Source organism: Struthio camelus, chromosome 9 (genome assembly GCF_040807025.1).
Source record: "Struthio camelus isolate bStrCam1 chromosome 9, bStrCam1.hap1, whole genome shotgun sequence".
Taxonomy (NCBI): domain Eukaryota; kingdom Metazoa; phylum Chordata; class Aves; order Struthioniformes; family Struthionidae; genus Struthio; species Struthio camelus.
In genome coordinates, this window is record NC_090950.1 from 20,207,699 (window position 1) to 20,231,634 (window position 23,936).

The 23,936-nt window shown below is 44.5% G+C and overlaps 1 protein-coding gene across 1 annotated transcript in view; it reads right to left on the minus strand.

The window, feature by feature from the left end:
- TP63 (tumor protein p63) overlaps positions 1-23,565 on the minus strand; it is a 111,776-nt gene extending 88,211 nt beyond the window's left edge. Inside the window, exons 1-3 of the mRNA XM_068954450.1 lie at positions 23,154-23,565; positions 22,915-22,991; positions 392-520 (exon numbers count right to left, since the gene is read on the minus strand). Of these exons, the coding sequence (XP_068810551.1) occupies positions 392-520; positions 22,915-22,991; positions 23,154-23,192 (245 nt within the window). The 5' untranslated portion in view covers positions 23,193-23,565. The remainder of the gene's footprint in view (positions 1-391; positions 521-22,914; positions 22,992-23,153) is intronic.
- Positions 23,566-23,936: the final 371 nt, after the last annotated feature.

The window sequence follows — 23,936 nt, forward strand, 5'->3', positions numbered from 1 at the left end:
CCACCTCCTCTCCCTCCTGACCATAAGCAATGGCTGAAAACATGGAGCCTCAATATACAGAAAGCTGCCCAGAGCCATGGCTCCAGCTCCTTCATGGAAAACATCATCCACCCACCTTAAGTGATGGAAAGCAGTCATTACAATAACCAAGGTTTCCAAGAAAGTTAGCATCATGCATGACCTCTGCATGTGTCCACCACAGACTGGACGAAAGACTTCTTCAGAGCTCAAGAGCCGTCCATCCTCACAGACTCAGGCCAGCATCTTCTAACAAATAGGTACAAAGGCCTCCAGAATCCGCACCTTTATTCCCCTCAACAACCTAATATAGAGGCACCCTGTCCCAAAATGCCTTTTTCCCCACCGTAGACTCTCCTTAAGGATTACTTACTGTTCCAGAAAGTCCCAGATATGCTGTAGCACCTCTGGGCTCAGGAATTCCCTGGGCTGTGAGTTCTGGGACATGGCTGAACGGTAGTAACTCTCCTTCCAGGAGAAGCGGCTCGGAGTTTCTACAAACCTTAAAGTTAAAAAAAAAAAAAAAAAAAAAGGAGAAAAAACATACACAAAAAATGTTGAATGCATGACCCAACTACATGAAAACCCATAAATAGAAGCTATTGTATGAAAAAGGAGACACACTAAATGCCTGGAACATTCACAGCTGTACAATGTACATTCCACACTACTGCAGATGCTGTATTTAGAAGGGAGAGAATTAGATCACCCTTTTCAATAAGCTAAGTACCCCTTAGAGTCCACCAGGATGCTGTGTCATAAGGAATCCCACAGAAAAAAAACCTTCCATTTTACCCTAAATAACATGAACTTTGCATATAGAACAAGCAGTGCTGTGTAGCAGGTAAAGCATTGAAGGGTAATCAGGAATCAGCCTGACTCAATGTGTGACTCCACCCTCCCTGTCAGGCCACCTCTCCAGATTGCATGACCTTGCACGGTCTAGGGGACTTCACCTACCTATACTATCCATTCCAGCTGAGGTCTTGGACCAAAATAAGAATTTTTTTCCATCCTAAAGCTTTGAAAAACCTTGTTTTTACTTGGTTTCCTACAGAAATAAATTTATGTCAAATTATACTTGCTTGTCTACTGCCTTCTCCTCACCTCCAATAGCTTCTGAACCTGAAGGATTGATTTTTGCTAAGTCTGGTAATCACCTTGGCCATTTTTATCCTTTTAAGCTCCTACAAGCTTCACAGAAATAGGTGGGCTCAAGAGAAGGCAGTGACGAAGCTAGAGCACTCCCGCATTCTGCAGCTGCACATTCTCATCCCACTGGCCAATTTCTAAATTCAAACACAGGAGCTTTTATGCCAGTGTCAAAATACTCAACTGCTGTAGGGATGTAAGGGGAAATTTCTGAGTATATTTACAGATGACAAAAACTCTCCACTCAACTTAAAGTATCAGTCAGGTGACTGCTTTCCATCCTAAAAGGACAAGGAGCACCCCATGAAATTTTTATATAAGAATTGTTTCTACACAATATTCCAGCATAGAATATAGCAGCAGCATTCCCTGCCAAAGAAACTGCTGTTACAGGAGCCAAGAGTATAAGTGGATTCCAAGAATTACAATAACATTTGGAAGACAGGTTCATTGGTACTGTTTAACATAACAGTCTGAATGAACTTCAGGGAAGACCCTAATCTGCTAGCTGCCAAAATTAACAAGAGTGTTTCAGAGGAAGGATCGTATTATAGTTGTTCTTTTCCTCTACTTTTTCTTGAAGCATCTACTACTGGTTGTTGTCAGAGAGAAAACTGACTCTTTTGACAAAATTTGTACGGCCTTTATCATGTTTTGAAGATTCACACCCACAAAAAGCAGGGCTTTCCTCACCTCTGCTGCTCACAGATCTTGATTCCATTTTAAAAGGAGAAGACAGTTTTCCCTACCTAATAGGGATCAAGTGGTTTTGGCTTCAGAGCCATGGCTGAACACACCTCCAAATAGGTGGAGGTACCGGTTCAGTTCCTAATCTCCTCTGATCAACAAAAAACCTAACGCGTTTGAAAGTTCAAAAAATCCAAAGGGATTGAAAATTCAAAAGTGCTGTAACTAATAGCTCTTTCTGTCTTGCCAGTGTGAACACATGCCCCCCACTCAACATGAATATATAATCACAAGTCCTCTGAGAACAGCAGTTACCCCACGAAGCACCAGAAATTACAAGTTACGTGCTTTCAGTTTGGTACAGCACTTTCAGAAGTGCCATAGTGAAACCCAGAAGAACTGATCTAACCTAAACATGTTATGTACACTGAGAACCTGTGCTACAATGAGCATTTAAGGAGAGTTACAGGGAGAGTGTGACCTTAGATAGAGATCCACAATTCTTCTTCTTCACATATCTGCCTCCTCAGGCCCAGCAAGGACTGCAGAACACGTGCCTGCTTTGGGAAGCAAACCCTAACGTTATTTGTTTGAATTTGTACAAGTGCTTTAAAATTAAGAGATGAGAGCCCCTGTTTTGGCCGTTGCTAGCAATTGCACTGAAACGTAGCATATTTTTCAACAGCTTGCACCTGGTGACTGGCCCAAGGCAGTCCAACAGCAGTCAGGAAAGTAGACCTGGCCTGGGGCTGGCGTCACCCAAGTGGCTGCCTCGGCTGTTTGGGCCCCAAGCTGCATGCTCAAGGAGCTGTGAGCTGCAGAAGCATCCAGTAGGAAAGGTATGACACAAGGAAGAGCTCTTGGGACACTGTGCTCTCCCCTGGTCTCATGCATAGCTAAACCTGTGAGCCACCACTGCCACGAAACCTGACTGGCAGACAATATGGAGACAGACAGAAAGGACAACCTCCGACATGCATCCTTTCCAGAGTGATACAAAGGCTAGAGAACCCTAGAACTAGACAGCAAAGGTAAAACCCTGTGGGCCAGGCACAAGCCAACCAACCATGATGGTGTGGACAGGCATCTACAACCACCATAACATAAAAACACTTCACTTACATTGTATTAAGACTAAGAGGCTACAACCAGCTCATATAAGACACAAAACACTTTGAAAACAAGAATCCTTTGACCTGCCTCTGCCTGGCTTCTGCATGTCTCCAGCATCATCTTGTCTGTCCTTGACTCCTGCTGCTGCTGCCCAGCACCCCAGCCCACCCAGAGTGGTGCAGGATTGACCTGTAGGCTATCCCCAGCCACAACAGGCAACCTCCTTGCTGAAAGGACCCACCTATCTTGCACAGCCTTCCTGGAGGAGCACGAGGGAACACCGTGCTCACTGCACACAGCACATGCTCCCTAAACCCCAAATCTGCTCTACCACTAAATCCACAGACCCCAGGTGCTGCTCGACATTCTGCACCCAGCCTTGACCTCCCAGGAATACCTAGCAGGGAAACCCCCAAACATGTTCTCCCAGACCACCTAAGTGCTCACTTTTTAAGAATTATTTGCCACTTATCAACTCCACTCACAACTGGCCCTGGTGGATAAATATTCAAATCACTTTTTAGGAATTCAGTGTGAAGGTAACGACAACAACCAGCCACACTAGCTCATTACTACTTACAGAGGAATTGACCTAGCCAAACAAAAGCTATTACAAAAAGCCTTCCTCAAAAACCTTCTTTCCATCAAAAAGTCTCAGTGCAATGAGCTTCATACATGCCATGACCTGCTTTGGTTCACAGCTGCATAAAGTGCTAGGTCACAAGATGATGAAGCAGCCAATTTAGCCCTGCTCACTCTGGCCCTGTGCAGTCTCATTCAGCAGCAAAGCAGAAGCTGCTTTTCCACAAACCTGCTCCAGCCAAGCACGCTCCATCATGCCCACATCCTGCAGTGCAGGAGAGGAGAGAGATATTAGCTGCATGGAGTGTCAAAATCAGGAATTTTGTTGTTCTGTTTGTTGTTCAGTTTTGAGAGACTCCTCCAACACCCTCTGCAGCAACTTGACTACCTATACGGCTCCATTTCCAAAGGAAGCTGCAGATCTAGTTAGCCAACCTATGCAAGGCACCTGTGAGAAGGCCACAACACGACAGAGAGGGCGAGCAATGCTTTTTACTCAATTGGGTGCATCCTGCTCTCAGGTGGGAAAGAGCTGTCAAACTACAAAAAAACCCTAACTTTGATTCAGAATAAAGCTGCATGCATGTTAAATTTTCTGTTTCCCTGTGATCTTATTAAAGTATAAAGCTGGTGCCGTTTTCTTTAACGAGCATACTTTAACTTGGTAGAGCTGTTTCTGTCAATTAAACAGTTTACCTAAATGCTGAAACATGCTCTTCCACAAGAAAATAAAAGTTAAAGCCTGAAAAAAAAAAAACTATGCATAAATTCCACCAGTGCAAACTCTCTTCTTCCAATATCAGCAAACTCTCTAAGTTCAGTGAAATATTCCTCAAGTTCCCAACAAGATAGCAGGAGCTTGCATATCTGAAATCCTGAATTGTTCCTCCCAGTGGCTTTTTTATTAACACACATTTAAACAACAGTCCTTTTAGGATGTGTGATTGTGGGTAAAGTGCACTGTAGGAGATAACACTTCCAAGACAGGCTGTTGTACCACTGACTACAATGGGACAAAGCATGGTAGTAACTCTTCCGTGGTCCACCCTTAATCTACAATCTATATGTTTAATTAAGCACATTAACTACTGAAATAGTTAGCAGGCAACTTGCGGCCAGAACTGGAGAGCACTAACTGCACCTATGCATTACTGCAGAGGAATCTATCATCCCCATCAACTGCAAGCTGAATAGGACACTGCACCCATGAGCCTACTCCTTTTAAAATCACCAGGGGATATTTAATGATCAGAAATGATGGCTTAAGTGTCCTCTGAGAAGTAACCTCTCACCAAGAGCACAGCACTGCAACACAGCTCCTGAACTGATTCACAAAACAGAACACAGCCAGCATCCATCTCCCACTAGGATCTTCGTTCAGCTCAATCTTATTTATTTTGCAAAGGCTACGGAAAGAAAGAAAAAAAAAAAAAACACAGCCTAAACTCCAGGTGAAAGCATTTTTCCAGATTCACCATGCAGATTGCAACCTCAAGTAGACTCATTTGTTTTGCTTTCTCCTGATAATTTCACAAGAAGTGATGCATTACAGCACACCAAGGTCTAAGTGCACCACAGGTGATTCAGGTTGCCTTGATTAACTGATTAACAAGACCTCAGGGAAAACATGACAGCAAAAGCAACATCCCCTCCTTCAACTGTGCCCACATGGCACTCAACTTCACAGTCTCCCAGAGGTCAGCAAGTGTTAAACTTCACAAAAAAACAGAAAATAAATGTGATGAATGCAGCATTTGCCTTTCCCAAGCACCAGCCCACCTGCACAGCTATTTCCTCTCCCCAGGGCATAGGGCTCCCAGCACAGGGGGAAACCAAGCCCAGCAGCTCAGCCCCACACCCCAAAAACTCCTCACAATCACAGAAGGGAAAAAAACCTTTCAGCTCCCAAAATCTTACTCTGACCACATGCTCTGCACTCTTCACCACATTTTTCCACTCCCTCCCTTCGTACCAAAGACACTGAAGAAACAACAACAAAAAAAACCCACTTTCCACACCAGAAAAAAATGACAAAAAAAACCTACTAAACTGACTATTGCAACATAGTGGAGCTTCCCATTCAGGAAGCCACCTCTCAGCGCACGCAATCTTCCTGAGAAAGGGCTAAACCTGCAATATCAAGGCCCGTCTTACCACTGGGAAAGGCAGGCAGCCCCAGGGAAAGCAGAGCCTGGTGTGGTGCCGAGCATGCCCAGACACTCCCTGCCAGCCCTCACCTTAAAGGCAGATGCCGCCCACTCTTGTGTGTGGGGTCAGGTCTGGGGTAGGTTAGCCCAGCACTGCTGCAGGGCATGCCTGAGTCTGGTCACCTCTCTACAAAAGTCAGATGGACTGTCACAGCCAGGAGATAGCATGGTTTTCTTTGGTTTCCCCTCCAAAACAGGCTTGGAGCTTACTCTGAGCTGCCCCTGAGTCAATAGCAGGGTTTATAGAGAAATCAGAGATGAGTAAGACATCTCAGTGACATCTCTAGTCTGGGTTTCAGGAGACCTGAGCACCTCCACTTTTCTGCAGACTCCTTCAGAGCTGCAGGAGCTCATCACCTGTGGGGTGGGCACCTTCAGCTGAGGGTTTTCCTTTCTCCCTGACTGTGTGCCAACTCTCAGGAAAAATATGGTTTATAGGTGGTAAACTTCATGGCTAATCAGTACTGTGCCCTCTCCCTTGTGGAGAGAAGAGATCACACTAGGGACAAACAAAATGGTTTGGATCTTTTTTTCTGATCACTGTCAAAGTTACAGGATGCTGCTTTCTGCTTCTCCCCTCCAGGCATCTCTCACTGCTCTTCTGCACAGCTTTCTGTCATAGGGTCTTTACTCCTCGGACAGTTGACAAGCACATGAGGCCAGAAATGCCTGTCTTTGTAAGCTCGAGATTTTGCTGTTTTTTTTACAGTGTGTATTCCTCTAAAGGATCATGTCAGCAAAGCACTTAGCAAACCTAGATGAAAAGGGAAGAACATCTACTCTCACGAGGAAAGCACTTCCATGTTTGGCAAATGAACCAAAAATAATTAATAATGTCTAAATAATGATATCTAACATGGCTTGTTCTATTCACAGCTCTCAAAGTGCTCTACAAAAGAAGGCAGAGTAATTACTCCCATTTTACCTGTGGGAAAACTAAGGCACCAGGAGGTCATGGGATTACTCATGATTACTCAGCAAGCCAGTCATGCAGCCAGAAATACAGTCTTGGTCACCTGAGTCTCATCCTGGTGCTTCTCAAAAAGTAAGTAGTGATTTTGAGTGACTAGCTAGATAAATTCAAAAAGGACCCGATTTCCTCAAGTACAGTATGCACTACGCTTCCTAGAGGAACAAAAACAAAACCTATTTTATCTTTAGGCCCCAAAATGCTGATGCTCAACTATGAAAATCTAGGCTATAGAAATGGTATTGATGTGCTTTAAGTCACACTCAAAGCTTAGGGCAGAAGTAGAATTCAAACTCAGATTCCCAGGCTAAAAAACTATATATTTCTCCCTGAATGCTTGCAAACAGTTATGCTTTGCCTACAGCTTAACAGCCATTTATTCATGCATAGGTGAGTCTATTAGTCCTATACCGTCACGGGGTATGGGTCAGACAGAGTAAGTTTCGGAGGAGAGAAGCCACCAGTCCCTGCTTCGACGCTAGCAATTCCAATACACGTGCTGGTCCCTGCTTTCTCCAGTTGTACATCCAGGTGCATCAAAAGGCACAGTAAACAAACAATTTGGTGTTCGTAGGTGTTACACTTAATTGCCTCAATCTCAGTTTTAGTTGTATTTTTAGATCTTGAGTGGGGAGGGGGCTGCTTTTCTGTCCGCACTGTTAAAACTCTAGGAACTTGGCAGTGCTCACAGTGCTGGAATTCCCCCTGCTCTGCATTTTAATACTGCAGTGATTTGTAGACATCGTTACCTAATGAAGCACACAGCTGTGCAAGAAGAGAAGGAAGCGGGGTTTGGCAGCATGGGACAAGCATGCGTCTGGCAGGCAGTGTCATCTGGAATTCCCCTAAGCGTGGAGCATGCTTATCCCCCACAGCCACAGCCAGGCACCCTCGCCCAGCAAAGCACGCCCTGGAAGTGCCTGTTAAAGACCTTCTGTAATCAAACAGGTTCATCGCCACAAATGGGGGGACCAAAATTAAAGCCAGTGAGCAGACAGGCAGGCCCTCAGCCTTCTCAAGGGCCTGAATTTTGTTGAGTTCTCGGGATCTATATTGCATCTCTATCTATGCCTCTTTCTGTATCTCCTTATAAACAAGCAGATCCCCAACCATGAACTGAACTTCACCATCCCTTTTCCCATTTCCATCTTCCAAGGTCTTGGCTCACATGAGTCCAAGGGAGACTGTTCTCACAGGAATCCCATTCCAGCAGAAGCAGGGCCTGCTGAGCTGCATTCACAAGCATTTATTCTTCTTCTTTAGATTTCCAGCCCAGCTTTCAGATTCAAGTTTCTAAAACCTAGATTCTCAGCATCTTCTCTGAATCCTTCAGATTTAGCTTCCATATAACAATAGTCCCGTGACTTAGTCCTATGAAATAGCTCCAGATGAAGAGTGATAGATGCGTGGGTTTGGAAAGGCGAATATAAGGAATAACAAACACGGACACACAGGACTTTTTGAGACAGAATAAAATGTTCACTCATAGTTCAAATGGCCAGTCTTCCCCTTTTCTTCCAGATCGCTTATTTTTCAGATCTGCATTCTCACTGAAAAACATATAGGCAGTGGCATGGATTGCGGGAAGGGGCAGCTGGGAGAAACATGGGCCAGTCACTGCCAAGCTGGAAAAGGCAGCACCAGACCACTGCGAGCCTTCAGTACATGCAATAGAAAACTGAAGAAGGTAAACTGCGCTGAGGTGAACTCAGATTTCTGAGAAGTAGCCACCAACCAAGGAGATGAAGGGAACACAAGAAAGGAACAGGTGAATGACAGCAGTGAAAGGCTCTACTGCACTGACAGGGTCCTTCAGCATCCTTCAAGGCCAGCCTAGGAAGGACTATCAGCTTCCTCCCGTTCTCTAGAAAAATTACAGTTGCATTGTGCATGCTCTGTTTCAACTGAGAGATGTGACACAGAGGAATTAAAGCAATTCTGTCTCAGATGAATGCTGATCGCATTGCTAAGAAAAACTCTGGGTTCTGCTAGAACCTACAATGATAGTGCATCCTGAGCTCCCTGTGACTTAAATTCCTTTTTTTTGGAAGTGTATGTATGTGCGCAGAACGGAAAGTGGGGAGCAAGGTATGGTTCCGGTCTCTAGTTGCTCTTTACTCAAGCCTTCAGGGTGAGGACAAAACTGACTGCTACCAAGGAAAGTGAAACTAACTGCACAGAATGATCCTCCTAATTCACCATGCCAAAAAGTGCAAGGGGAATTTTTTTCCGTTCATTATCTTCTTTCAGTTAGTGTCATCTTGGGTGTGACTATGCCTACAGTGGATGTAACATTTTCACATTCACAGAGTCCCCTTAAAGCACCTTACATCACAGCGGCCCAGGGCAGCACTCCAGTGCCCTGCTCCAGGGCCAGCAGCAGAGCTCCCTGGGAGACAAAGGCTCCCTCTGCATTCCCAGTACTATCTTGCCAGCGGCTTCACAACTGGGGCATTGCATCACCTGCTTTCTGCAGACCTCTTCAAACTGCTCCTGGAAGCAGAACACATTCAGAATGTTTTCAGCAAACCGAGCAAAACCAGGAAGCCACAGCATCTGCTACCTAGATCTCATTGTTATCAACCTGACAACAGTGACCGCTTCTAAATAAATATTAGAAGCATTTCTTTACCCACAGGGCTTCAGATAGCACTAGGGGCACCATCATCTCTTTGCTGAAGCAAAGTCATTCCCTTTTTTTTTTTTCCTAGAAGGATTCCTGCAGCATCTTGTGAACTTTCCCAGACCTCTCTTATCTCCCATTCAAGCTGGGACACCCCCTTCTCCACCCTCCCCTTCTCACCCATCCTTGGAAACTACCTCCTCACCCAGTCGCGGACATCCCCTCCCCTTCTGTTCAGCTCAGACACCCACTCCCTTTCTCAGCAGGGAGACCAAGCTCTAGCCGAGGTGTAAGCACTGCCACAGCATTTCTCCCACTGTGCAAGAAGCTCCGCTGCCCTCTGCAACTGATGCTTTCAGGTCAGGGGGACAGATTTCTGTATAACCCCTAGCAAACCACCCAGGAGCCCAAGCAACTCACTTGGAAGGCAAAGGGTCAGAGTGCTAGCCTGGGCCTCAGGACACCAATCCATCCTCAGCTCAACCTCTGGCCAACTGGATGACCTTTCCATCTTTGCCTTTCCGTTCCTGGAGGATAGCAATACCGCTACCTTTGTAAAGCCCACAGAGACCCACTCAGTCCATTGCCAGGGAATCATTATCCTGAGACTTTCCAAATGTAAATAGTAAAAGAAAATCAAAACATCAATCCGTTTTTGAAAAGCATTAAAAACAAAAAGGCAATTAAAAAGCTAACAGTTTCACTTATATTATTCTGTAACTCACTTCTCCAATCAATCCCTTCCCTGCACCTGTTTGCAGAGATGGGTAAGAGCAGTGCTCATCTGGAGAGGGAGCGGTCAGAGCTGCTGGGTGGAGGTGAGAGCTTTTGGTGCGGTAAGTGAGAAAGTCTTCTCAAAAGTGACATGACCAGAAAATCCAGACCGAGCCTTCAAAATTCTGAGGTATTTTTAAGCCAAATTCGAAAATCCGTCTTCTAAGATAAATTTTACAGGCAAACGGTTCAGAAGTCACAAAGCACATTAAATTCTGTCAAAAGAAAAAAAAAAATCTTTGGTCTAAATATTAAGAGCTTCATTTGCCCAGTTTTAGATACCCAACCTGAAACATCCATTTGAGTCTACCTTTAAGTTTTAGCCTTGCTGAAGGCTTTTTGCAGCCAGCTCTGAGAATTTTACAGCCAGCCAAATTCAGTGATGCCTCCTACCCATTCGGCATATAACACACTGAGCACAGACTTTCACTGAGGATGTATGCCATCCTCATCTAATGCAGGGCTTAGCGCTGCTTAAAACAGTGCAGTCACTCCTTAGCCTCTGTCTCCCAGCTGCATTCACACTGCAACTAGCTGGCTTGCAGCTACAGTTAAAAACAACAGAGACCATCTTTTATGACTCTGTGGCACCTGCTGGGTGCCAAAGTCACCCAGCTAAGTCCTCATGCACCTTTAGTAATGGTTTGCAGCAGGTGCTCCAACATCATGTGTGCAAGCAGACAAAGGAGAGCTGAGGATTACTGTCATTGCACCATACTGCACAAGGGACTATGCTGTTTTGTCAGGCTGCTCTTTGGAGGAGGAGGAGGAGGAAGGCAGGGGGAGAAGTAGGTGTTTAATGCTTAAAGCAGACTAAAGCATCCGTCTCCTTTCTAGTTATCTAGATCTCCGCAGCAACATGAAATTTTAAAAGAAAAAAAAAACACCCTAGAAATTAGATTGTACTAGGTCATCTTCAGGAAGATACGGTCATGACAAAACACAACTACTACAGGCCTTCACCAGTACCCTCACAGAAATCTGCCTTTCTTGAGGCCTTCTGAACCAACTTCCTCCGTCTGAGCTTATCAGTGTTTTTTCTATGAGCACAGCGTTTACCCAGGAACAACATCTACAGCAGTTCACTGAGATCCACTTTTCACAAAGAGCTTGCTTTCAATATTTCCCATAGGAAATGAGGAGGCCTGGGCTTTCCCTCTTCTAGCTGCTGTCTCCTGAAATTCTGCAGTACTCAGTGCAATCAGCATCTCTCAAGTTTCACCAGTCTACCTCTAACACACCAATACAGAGACCACAAAGTAGAATGAGAAATTACGGTATTTATTACAGATGATAAAATAGTTCAACCAAGTGCATCAGAGCTTCCGAAAGGCAGTGAGGGTATCTGGAATGGGCTCTAATTAGATACTGTAAGACTGAAAGAGCCCAAACCTAGAAGAAAATTCCACTTGCAGCCAGACTCTGGCAGCAAATAAAGACATTGGCTGCATCCACACTGCTAGTCTGGCCTGTGTTCGAGGTCTGTGTTCGAGGTCTGGTTTATACATCATCCCTTATCTGCATGCAAGCACATTTTCAGACATGGAGTTAACCTGAGCTCTGGAGCTGTCTGGAGAGGAAATAACTGTGAGTACATTTGAGTCCAACCTCTTGTTTTATGTAGCAAGGACAAGTTAGATATCATCTAGGCTGAGCTTCCCATAGTCCGCCCAATGTCCTAAGCTCACCCCTTCCTAAGCACCATGTGTCAGATGAGTGAGTGCCAGCTACAGTCAGCACACCACCCAGCAAAACAGAGAAAAAACACCTACACCATGAGTTCGCCATGAGCATGGCTGGTCCTCCAAACCAGGGACACGCACTGTGCTGGGCAGCTGCCAGGGAGCTCTCTCTGGGTTCCTGACTGGCTTGTTTGTTAACATAACAAAAATGAAATTATGAGGATGAAAAGCACAACTGTTGCAGTCTAGGGAGCAAAACTTGTACAGTATTTCCCCCAAAGAGTAACAGGGTTAAACCACAGAAAAACTTAATTTGCACCTCTGTTAAAAGATACAGTCAGAACCTAAAAAACAATCTCATGTTAATGCTCATGCATGCAAAGATTAAGTCAGAGCTCAGCACTTCTCAGGAAATACAGTGATGGAGCATCATTTGAGGGACCCTCATACTGCCAATTTACATATTCCAGATTGTGGTATACAGATAGTGTCCACTTAAGTAGATATCAGGTCATTTTAAGCACATCATCTTCTGTTTAATATCAGATACACATAGAGATACGGTGTATGAAAACTGCTGGAAGAAACGTGCTATTAGATACGGTGCATTTACATGCAGCCCTTCCAAGGTAGCTCCTCAGAGGCTGTAAAGACACAGTACAGCATGCAGCCACTCCTGATCACATGGAGATGTGCACATATGCCTCATTCTGCATATTGCTGGGAGTCTTATTGGAGGAAGCAGTGACTATTTCCATTATGTGATGATAAACTCCGAAAAACAGGTAAACATAGCACAGATCCCCTCAGATCCCCAGGTGTCCAATTCCCCTTTGTGTCCCTGGGATTTAGCTGCTGACAGTAGCTTTGTGAGTGAGGACCAAGGTGCTCCGAGAGCTCAGTTCTCAGAACAGGTCTCTGCAATGGGCTAAACTGAGTGCCTGCCCTTTCCCTCCTGCACTGAGCACCACTGTGGATAAAGTCCCCATCGGGGTGGCCAGTCAGCAGGAGAGAGAGCAAGGGGCTCCCTGTCTGTTCTCCCTGGTAGGGAAATTTCGATCCCCATGTCAATCTCCTCCAAACCTTTCACCATCAGTAAAGTCATCCAAAATGCTCCAGAGAAAAACAAAATCAGATATGTAGGATTCAGCTCCCTCCCATCTCTGCTATGATTGAAACCAATGAATTTAGTGTGTTCTTCTGACCTGAATCAATGGGAATACCCAGGCTCTAAGACATAGCAGAAAGGCACACAGCATGTCTGCTTCTGGCTGTGCTTGCAGTACTGTTTGTTTGCGCTGAGGTCCCTGCAGAGGATTTTAAGCTCTGTATAAAGCCTGGCACAATTTTCCTTCAAGCGGCTTTTCCTTGCTTGCACCGTGTCCCTATGCGCAGTGTTAAGGGGATATGTTCTCCAGGACACTAACACATTCCACCTAGTGCAGAATTTCTTCTAAACCTGCTGAGATTTCAGCCTTTTTGATGTGCAAGGGAATCAGATCACCCCCCCACCCAGGGCTTTCCAAACAACATGCAGGGTCTATTTGTTTGAGTGCTTGCAGTGCTGCAGATATTCCCTCGGGGAGGTACTGGGCCCCACAGCATGCCAAGTGGCAGGTGCTGAGCTGCTGCTGTCTCAGGTCATCCAGGACAGATATTTTCCAAATTCAGCCACTGTGAGGAGGTGGCAGGGAGAGAGGCTGGTGAGGGGACATCCTGCGCAGGCCTCAACACTGCCCCCAAACACAGAGGAAGCAAAGCAGAAGTCATGCAGCCCATACTGGTTTTCAGCCCTGGGATATTGTACCTGGCAGGATGTTTAGTCATCCAAATATAAGCAGAGAAGAGAGGGCCAGCTTTTCCAGACAGCGAGCATGAAAGCCACAGTCGTTTTTAAGATAGGAAGGTCTCAGAGCGCCTACTGCAAAGGACTCCTGACATTTTAAGTTGAACAAGGTAAGACTCTTGGCTCCCCTAGGCACCTGCTCTTCAAAAAGAAGTTTAGGTAACTGTTTAGTTACACAAGTTCCTTTCTCTGTAAACTGTTCAGGAGACTTTAATGAAGTCCCCCTATCATACTTTCTCAGAGCAGTTGAGTTTTACAAAATTATCAAATAAATCATAATAATAAAGAAACCCCCAAAACTCATTAGAAGCAGGAAACTATAAAGAGCAGCATCCTGTATGTCAGTAAATAATTCTCAAAATGCAAAACTGAAACGCTAGCAAAGCAGATGTTTGGCGTAAAGTCCTGTGATTTGAATTTGTGAATTTGGTTGAAGTTCCCACTTGTCTTCCTCACACCCAACCTGCTGAAATCCAGTGGCCTTTGGGGGCCAAAAAATAACTTCCATTCTCTACCTCTGTCATCAACGATACCTCTGTGGGAAAACAGAGCCTTTACTAAATATAGTGATGGCTACATTTTTCAGCATGTAACGCCTGCATGGCAGGCCAGCTATTGCTAAGCCCAAGGGCAGAGAATCCTTCTCTCAGAGAAAAGTTCTTGTAAGTATTCTTTTTTGTCACAGAATAGTAGACAGTAGGTGAAAGACAAAGAATTAAGAGCAGATTAGAGTCTTGGAAGACAATAACAAGTGAATTGTTTAACAGAAACGCTGCTAGTGTGTAAGGGAATGCTACTTGGAGTGCTCACAATAACTTTACTTTTGCAATTGTGCCTGGTATTAAGAAATTACAGGGTTGGCTCCTCAATTCATTGCCATCTAATGTGGTTTATGATTTTGTTTGTGATGTGACTGTCTCAAAGCACGCCTTCCTGGTAGGTTTTGAATACATCAGTGCCCATGAAAAACAAGAATGATGTTTCTAGCCTGTGTACTTTGAAGAGGGAAACTTACAAATCCGAACAACCAAAATTAGAAGAAAATGTAAAGGAATTTTGTTGTTTAACATCATGATTTTTAATTCTGTGGTATTTGAGCACCTCGTGCCCGTGTTAATGCTCAGAGCCAGCAAAGCTGAGATTTCACAGCTGTCGCACCCACATTATAGTCCACAGCGACAGCAAGCACAGCAGCCCCGCAGTTCTGCCCCACAAGCCCTGGCTCCTGCTGCTGGAGGAACATGGAGGCAATCACTGCTGGTGGTGCAGACTGAATATACAACTGAGCAGCTGCCTCCTGCAGAGTCCAGCTCTTTGAAGATATGCTTCTTTGCATGCAATTTTTTAGCATGCAGCAACTTAGTGGTGGGCAAGCATTGCTAAACAAGACAGACATTGAAGCCTCCTCCCAGGGCAAGGTTTTGTAAGTAGACTGATTTTTATGTTGCAAAGAGCTTATTGAACCTGATCACTTACTGCAGGGTTTCCCCCTTCTCACTCGTAGAACTAGTTGTTCTCTTTATGGCTCCGTGTACCAACTGAATTCCCCTTGCTAGCGTGCATCACTGTTTAACACACCAGATCACCTGTGACATACAAACACCTGATAGGATATTACTCAGTAAAATCCTACAGGGTGATAGAGTGCTACGCAATAAGAAGTCATTACAAGCAGGCACCAAGAATGCAGAAGTAAGCTGTAGGAAAAGATGCAGATGTTTTCATGAAACTACACAAGCAGATGAAAGGGTATTATCTATTATCAACAGACTTGGTCAAACAGTTCTCAGAAATGTATTATAATGAACATATTCCTTCTGATTATTTCAATTTTGATCATGTGCTACAGCACCTCAAAAATAATCCCAGTCCATTTCAATTATTATAACCAATTTTTTTTTCGTTGTTATTTTCATGAGAATTTGTCAAGGCTTTCTTTCTCACACACCCCATCTGCTAAAAACACTGATTGAAGGGATAAACTTTGTCCCAATAAGATAACGCTGAAATCCTAAAGAGGTTCCTCTCAGCAGAACACTAAACCAGGAGTGAGTGTGGTTGCTGGATTTATGACATCTGCAGCTATTAGACATGGTGAACAGCATATCGTTGCATAAGCATTACTCATCAATACTGGTAAAACATCAGAGGAAGATAGGGAAGGGGCCCTTCTCTAAGCTCACCCCACTACAAGCCTGTCAATGCACATACCACTGTGGGTGGCTTTGTTCCCCTCCAGAGCTACTTGTCACCTCGACACCCAGGGAAGTCCTGGGAAGTCAAATTCACCTCATCCCACTCATTTCGTTAGCATCCAAGATCCAAGTCCTCTTGACTTTGTTCTTCCCTGTGCTATGTTCCAGGTTTTGAAGGATAAATCCTGGATTTAGCATGCTGTGCCACATTCCCCACGTCTTCTCTCCTGTCCCATTTTGTCTCAAATAGCAAAAGTGAACCCAAAAATTTTAGTGTAGGGCTTTCCCCAAGGAGTTTAGTAAGCAGCTGTGGGAAATCTCCCATCTGTAAGTTCCAAGAAATTCACAGAGACATAGGACAGTCAGATACTTGATAGCATTTTAAAACTGCTTAAGTGATTTGGATACTCAGGTGAAGCTACATACCTAGCTGTTTTCATGCATCTCAGCGCAAACGCTAACCAAGTCCATTATCCCTGTGTAATTTGAAAGGGATTGAGGGACTCTTGCCTCTGTCTCCCAACACATATGCACAGGAGAGGGAAAAGAAAAAGCTTTTTAATTAAACAGAAGTCAAAATTTTTGTGGAGCTGTAACCACTGGCTCCCACCCACACTCCTATGGGGCCAGGATGGCTTTCATAGAAGCGAAAAACTAGCTTGGGTTTCCTTTTTTTTATTTGCAGATTGGAATGTGTTATGTGGGTGCATATTTGTATCAGACAAGGTTTTGAAAACAAGTGGCAGGCACATAGAGTAGTTCATCACATAGAACTCAGCAGCTTCCCTACAGAGCTCAGGTTGTTGGAAGTGTATCAAACTGAGATCTAAATTTCCTTGTTTTTTCCTTCAATCCAAAACCAGCCATCCCTCCCTCCCACCCTGGTCCCTTATGACACCTATGGACTATTTTTCATAAGGACTCAGGACACATTGGGACACTTGTTGAACGCAAAAGGATTTTATTTTTCCCCTAAATCAAAGCTAAGCCCTTCTGATCTTTATCAGGCCTTAAATCCTTGCGTCTGTTGAAAGAAGCCATAGCGAGTTAGCTTGCAGCAGGGAGGTACCATGCAAATCAGCAGGGGATTATATTTATAGCATGTATCATGAGCACCCTTAGCATATCTAAACAGATGAGCCATTGAGAACTTGATTCTTTAATCTCTTTGGCTTTTCTGGAAGTTGAAGCTGAGAGAGATCCTGTGAGTTAGGTATTCTCTCCTCAAAGTAAAAAGGACCACATAAAAGACGTCACGTACTCTCCTTCCAGAACTCAGAAAAACAGAAAACGGTCAATTTGGTCCCACTTTAATCCTTTAAACAGCACTAAAAGGACCTCCAAGCTGACAAGTATCTTCTTATTATCATAAGAAGATAATATCATAGACTCAGAGGAGTCTATGCAGTCTCACAGAGGAAAAGAGAAATGCACCATCCTCTGCATTGACTGTGAAAGGATAGCAGCATCCTTGGCAAAACCACATCTCTCTGACACAGAACAGAGAGGTCCAGTGGGGACAGACTGAAGAGGGCAGTAAGGGGACAGGCAGACTGCAGGGAATCTGCCACAAAAAGAGAAGTTAAGAGCTAAAAACGATTTAATGAATTACTAAGAAGAGACTGAGCAGTGTTTTGCAAAGCTCCTATCTTCTCTTCTTATCTTCTCATGAGATTGAGCTACAAGAGCAGGAGAGTGACCAAAGAACAGACCTCAAAAGTAAAATAAACACACAGCTCGGGAAACGCAGATGCCGTGACTTGGCCTGCAGCATTCACGCTGTCCCCTGGGGCTCCTTGCCCCAAGGAGCATGTTTCCCTAGCAAGGAGCAGAGTGGGCAGCCTTGAGCACAGGCAGCACACTGGACACCCACAGGGCTGTGCTGGGCTGGGGAGGGTGCAAAGTTCAGAGGAGAAGGAAGACAGGAAAGAGCTCTGAGGCCAAGAAAAAAAAAAAAAAGGCATCCGCTCTACTCCCCTCCATTTTTCCTTTTTTCAGAGCAAAGCTAGCCCTGCTTCTCCAGAAGTCAGGGGCAGCTCTGAGCATGCCATGAGCAGCTCAGAACAATTTCTGGCCTTTCTCTGAGTCTTGGGAAAGTACCTGCTGTATCACTGGCTGTTTCTGTTCTATACATCAAGTCACCTGGCTCTCCTCTTGGGTTCAGGTCTTTCTGCTAGCATGTCAAGTCTGGGCTCCCATCATGAAGATGAAGGCAGATTAGACATGTCAACTCTGTCATGGCAGGAGTTAGGTTACTATTCAGCACAGGAAATATAAGGAAAGAGAAAAAGAGTGCAGATGCTTGAAAGCAAGGATTCTGCAGAGCCCTGCAGACAGGGTGAAACATTGGCTTTTCTGTAAGATGTTACACTGAATTGCAGCTTAAATAATGCTGTCCCGATACCACCTAGCTAATATCAGAGTGAGAAGAGAGCTGCTTACACCAGAATTCCTACCAGACAACGACTGGCTCACGAGTGTGAAGGGAAGCAGCTCACTGCTTGCCACTGCCCAGTCAGGAGGGGTAGCCAGCATATTTCACCTGAACATGCCCCCTTCCAAAATACTGCAGTTTTATTGCTACCTAATAGTAATAATGAGCACTTTGTTCAATGGATTTTTCACCTTCGCGCTGCATTGCGAGCATTAATGTTGGCAGCTTTCCTATCTGATAATTGCAGTTCTTTTGCCAGCCCCGTTTACATGCATGGGAACCAAAGAAGAAAGATGAAGTAACACGTGCAGTACTCCCAAGGAAAGACCCCCTCCAAACCCAGGAGTTCTGGGTGGCTTGAAGTAGGCTCTGATCACTGAAATCCATTCCGATACATCATCCCCTAGACAATGTTACCATCCCCCATTTCCCTCCCCTTCCTTCATTCCCAGCTCATCTCTTACAGAAAGTTTCCCTCATCCTCTTTTACAAATGGATTTTGTACATAACTGGTTGTTTCTTAGGTTGGGGTGGGGAGGACGAAGGGGTTGCCCAAACCCACAGAAACGTCTGAGGAACCAGGTTGCTAGCACGTATCCCACAGGGACCGGAGGATTTAAGGGTTGTTCCTCAAGCCTATGTTATTAGTGAGATTTGCAAGGCTAGGCCATATCACATGCTGAGAATATAAAGCCAGAAATGAAAGAGGAAAGAGCAGTTTGTGCGAGAGGCCTTTCATTCAAAAGGGAGGAGCGAGCCACAGAGAATGCCTTCAAAACATCAGCAATTAGAAATTTTGAGGCCACCAATTAGGCCGGGTGCAGGAAGAGGTGCAAGCAGACAAGGCAGGCAGGACCTTAATCCGTTGCATTAACAGGTACCTTCCTCACAGCCCCAAAAACAGAGCTCCTAGGTAAAACATAGCCTAATGACCATTATTTCCAAAAACACAAGTAACTTATCTGTAAACATCACTCCTCCAACCAGACATTAGCTGAAAAAGGGGGCTTTGGAGAGAGAGAGACTAATTACATAGCTCTCAGCAGTTGGACTTTGATCATAATTACAGTGCCTCCTTCATTTGACATTAGTGGCTTTCAACTGCAGCTAGGTGGACCCTTCTTGGAAGGTGGAAATCCCGCCTGTTTCAGATAGCTAGGTCGTTTTATGACTCAGAGCTCGCTTAGGTTTTCTGTGGTGCAGGATGAACTCCAGCTCACACGGTACCGTCCAAACAAGTAATTCACTGGAGTATGTGACCCGGCACTTCAATGAAGGCGCTTTTGTCCTTACAGCTGTCCCTTCCCAGTTCCAGAAGTCGAGTGCTGAGCCAGCTTCATCACTGTTTCGGGGGATTTCATATGAATCCTTTCAAAAAGAGAAGTAGAAAAACTTGGTTTTGTTCAACCCCTTGTTGTTAAAGTAGGCATCTCTTAGGTCTTTCTATTTCGAAGGAAAAAAAAAAAAAGAGCCCACTCAGTAACATGGCTTTCCAAGCTCACTTCAGACATTCATATGCTACTTGCATGTCCCTCGCTTCTGCACAGGGATGTGCATCCCACTCAGGGCCCAGCAGCCCCTCTACGACCTGGATTGCCATGTCCAGTTACCAAACTCCAGCACCCACAGCAAGAGTTGGGACCCACAAGGAAGGAGATTACTATCCTGTATCCTAGCAGAGCTATCTGCCTTTTCGTGTGATGCAGGGGGTGCCTCTGTTTTGATGCCCGCATTAACAACAACGTAAATAGTCTAAACGAGAAGGACAGGGCAGAAGTTATTGAAACAGTTGCTAGAATGGCCTATGCCATAAAGCACAACACTGAGAATCCAGGGCCTGGCTATTTTTCTCATCTGTGGCACTGAATTGCTGTGTTTGGACATACCATAATAGTAGCGCATAGTTAGTTTCTCTACTGTGAAATGACAGGCAGCAAGTATACAAGCATTGTAACAGTACTTTGGTTAACACTACTAAGTGTTATCTGTGTTCACCTCTTTTGAGGGGAAACGTTTTAGATGGTCTCTCCTGCGCTCTGCCTACAGGACATTCCCAAGGGGAAGAGATTAATAGATGAAGCAATGAAGAAAGCAGGGGGCAAACCTGTCTAAGCCACAGCCTTCAGTGCTAAATAGAAAAGGAAAGTTTTAGAGCTGGGTATCAGCCCCAACCTAGTGCTTCCCCCCCCCCCCACACACACATCATATAGTGAACCCCCTATTACCCCCTTCTTTTTAACAGGGCTTCTGACCCTTTTCACTCTTGGTATTTAAGATAAAGTCAACATGCTTCAGCTCAATGTTATCAGTTTGCTGTTTAGATTATCACTATATAAATATAAACAAGGTTATTTTCAACTTTGGCCCTATTAATATAAGCACACTGATATTAGCTAAATGAAGCATTTTGACTACATCAAAGCAAAATGTTTCAATCATCTGTGTAAAATAAATGCAATTATGAAACTGTTCGATTTTGTTAAATCAGTCAGAAAATCACTCAGCACATCATGAAAGATATTCAGCTGAAGGAGTTAAAGCTTAAGAGCCTCTGTCTTCAAACTGAGAAAAGTGTCTCTGGGACCAACTTTCAGCTGATTTCGACCATGCAAAGCATAGCCACTAATAACCGGACAAATGCCGCTCTCAGTTCATGTAAACAGACATGCATAACAGCTGAGCCGCATTATTAGTCTAAGCCAAATCTCAGTCAGTTTTTATGATTGAGGGATGTCACAAACTATCTGTTCCAAGCTGTCCTGGAGCTTCCCACACTACAATAGTCATTAACAAAAAATCATCATGCTCTTAAGGCATAGAAGAAGGACCAGCATTTCTAGCGGAAGGCATGATTTGCTGGAGGATACAGATTTCAAGGCAAGAAAGGGCCATTTCAATAGTCAGTTCTACAGAACACAGCCAAGGGAATCTCATTCTATGCTTCCTGCATCAGGCAGGTTTTCTGCCTGAGCAGCAGCACGTATTTTACAAAGATGTCCCATCCTGAGGCAAAGGACAGGACTGGCAGGAACTCACAGGGCCTGGGAAGTTGCCCTACCCTTCCCGGTACATCTTTGGGCTTTCTACTTGGTTTTGTTCTTTTCCATTTGGAATTTGTCTAGCTTTGGCTTCTAGCCATTGGATCTTCTTCGGCTGTTAAAAGAGCCTACTGCTGCCAGGCAAAATCTGCCTTCCCAGGTGGGCCCCGCTATTGTATTTCTGTTCTCCTGGGGGCATGCACATCCCCCACTGAAGTCAGCTGAGCCGCAGGGATTTAGCGGGACGAGCGCTTGGCTCTGTGCATTTGCGTAGCCATGCAGACCACGCGGTGGCAGGTCTCGCAGGGGAAACCAATACCCCTGCTCCGTCCTGCATTCCTCAGCCAAGGCAGCGCTTGCAGTCAAGGACCGTGTGCTATTTCCCAGCTCTCCTTCTCTTCTTCCCCTCCACCCCCTGCTTGCTCCAAACTCAGCCCCTCCTCGCTGCCAGGTTTCCACGCTACTCGCAAGGACTGTAACACTAGGGTGGCACCGAGCACATGGCAGTGTGAGCAGATTAAGGAGGAAAAAAGAAACAAAACAAAAACAACCAAAACAAACCCACCCAAAGCATTGTGACAAATTAATATTAATGAAAAAGAGACCACAAAGCTGCCTGTAATCCTCTAGGCTGGGTGACAGTAACCAAACTCTGTCTTCAGCAGACAGCTATGCAACACAAGCAGCCTTCACTGAGCACCAGCGAGGAGGGATGAGTTAAGAGTTAACCCTTCCGAGGACCGATTGCCTTCATAAGAAACTGCGACTCGCCAGGGCTTTTTTGAAATGTCGCTAGAAACTAGCCTTAAAGTAGCACAACAAGTAACTGTGCTAAAAGGATTTCACCTCTCCAAACTTTACGACTGGAAAAATACCATCTACATGTCATTTACATGCTTAAATATAGTATCTCCTATTGGGAGAAACAAACAAACTGACAACGTGATACAGTGATACCTCACGCGGGCAGGCTCTTTTATCTGCTGGAAAGTTATAAAACTCAGCTTAACAACAAAGCTAAAATAAGAGTGGTTGTTAAGCTCTGATGTTGGCTGTTAAGCAGAATTAAAAAAATACCCTGCATGCCCTATCTTGGAAGGAAGGCAAAAAATTTCTCTTCTCCGAATCCTTTAAATGATTATTTATCCTTTAAGTTCCCAAATCTCAAAGCTTTATAATTAAGTTCCTATTCTTTCCAGCAGCTTTTTAATTTAAAGGATCATTATAAATAAATATACAAACAAACACACTATATAAAGCTAAAGCCATTCTTACACTTCCCAAAGCACACAGAGTAACAGTCTACTCCAAAACACAGGGAAAAGATACTATCAGCTTTCATGTTATTTATCATATATTTTTCTCTAATGCCAAAAAGGAAAAGGGTGATATCTTAAACGGATGCCTATAATTAAACAGTAACCTGTTAGAAAGCCAAAAATAATAATAAGCTCCACTGAGCATGAAGAGTGGCACATTTTTTCCGCGTGCAGCCCAGCTGCCGCTGGACGATAGCAGAAAAGTTAACAATTACACAAGACGCTCAGATCAAATCTGCGATAGGAGAGAGTTACGTCACGCTCAAAGACTCACCGCTGGATGCAGGGATCAGGGTAATACTGCAAGGTGGTGAAAGGTGCCGCTTCAAAATTCATTTCCTTCGAGCCCCTCTTTGGGTACAAACAAAACAAAATAAATATATATATATAAAGCTAGCAGGCTAAAAGCAATAAGGTCAAGTGGTACACGAGATACAACTTTAGAGATTTATTTTACACTTGCAAATGGGTGGGATCTCCCAGGGACTTGGCCAATGGGATTCATCAAGTGACCTGAGCATCACCACCAGTCACTCCTCGCCAGCTGGGCATCTTCTGCACGGATATTTCCCCCTCCTCTCAACATCCTTAATAAACTTTGGTGTACATCAGCCACACTTCTTGTTGGGAGCTCATCTGGGGCATCTCTGAACTTCTGATCTCACTGGTCATTGGTTGCTTTTCTGCCTGACTTCACAGTTTAATTTTGGCAGCTCTTGCGATTTTGCAAACTGCTGTAGCCGCTGGTCATCACCATCTCCAGATGGCCGGACTTTCCTCTGCTGGGTGCAGTATCTGTGCTGAATTTTGTCTTACTTTAAAAGCTTTCCACGTCAATTGTGTGTCTAATACCTGTGTGATGTTGCTTGGGGAAATTTTATTTTTCAGTCTCTCTCTCTGTTGCCACAGTTCACAAACTGTCTGTTGTGGTCACAGTTTCAAAAGCTGAATGACAAAATGTGGGGAAATTCCTCAATTAAATTTAACTCTGAACTTTTGCTTCTCTGCCTCCCCTTCCCCCCACCCCAAGAAAAGAAATATCAGACGTAATTGTTAATGTTTCCCTCTGAATATTTTGAGCTTTTTTTCCCTAAGAGAATTGAGATATGAAAATTCTTAATTTATTTACAGAACATTAAAACAATTGAATGGTTTCCACATGGAGAGCTACAATATTTTCAAAAATCTTCACTACAGAAACAAAAGTAGGAGGGGAAAAAAAGAAAAAGAATCATGTATTTTTCAGGCCTGAAGAGGAGCCTGAAAACAAGAGCAAAGTCAGATCTACCAAAACAA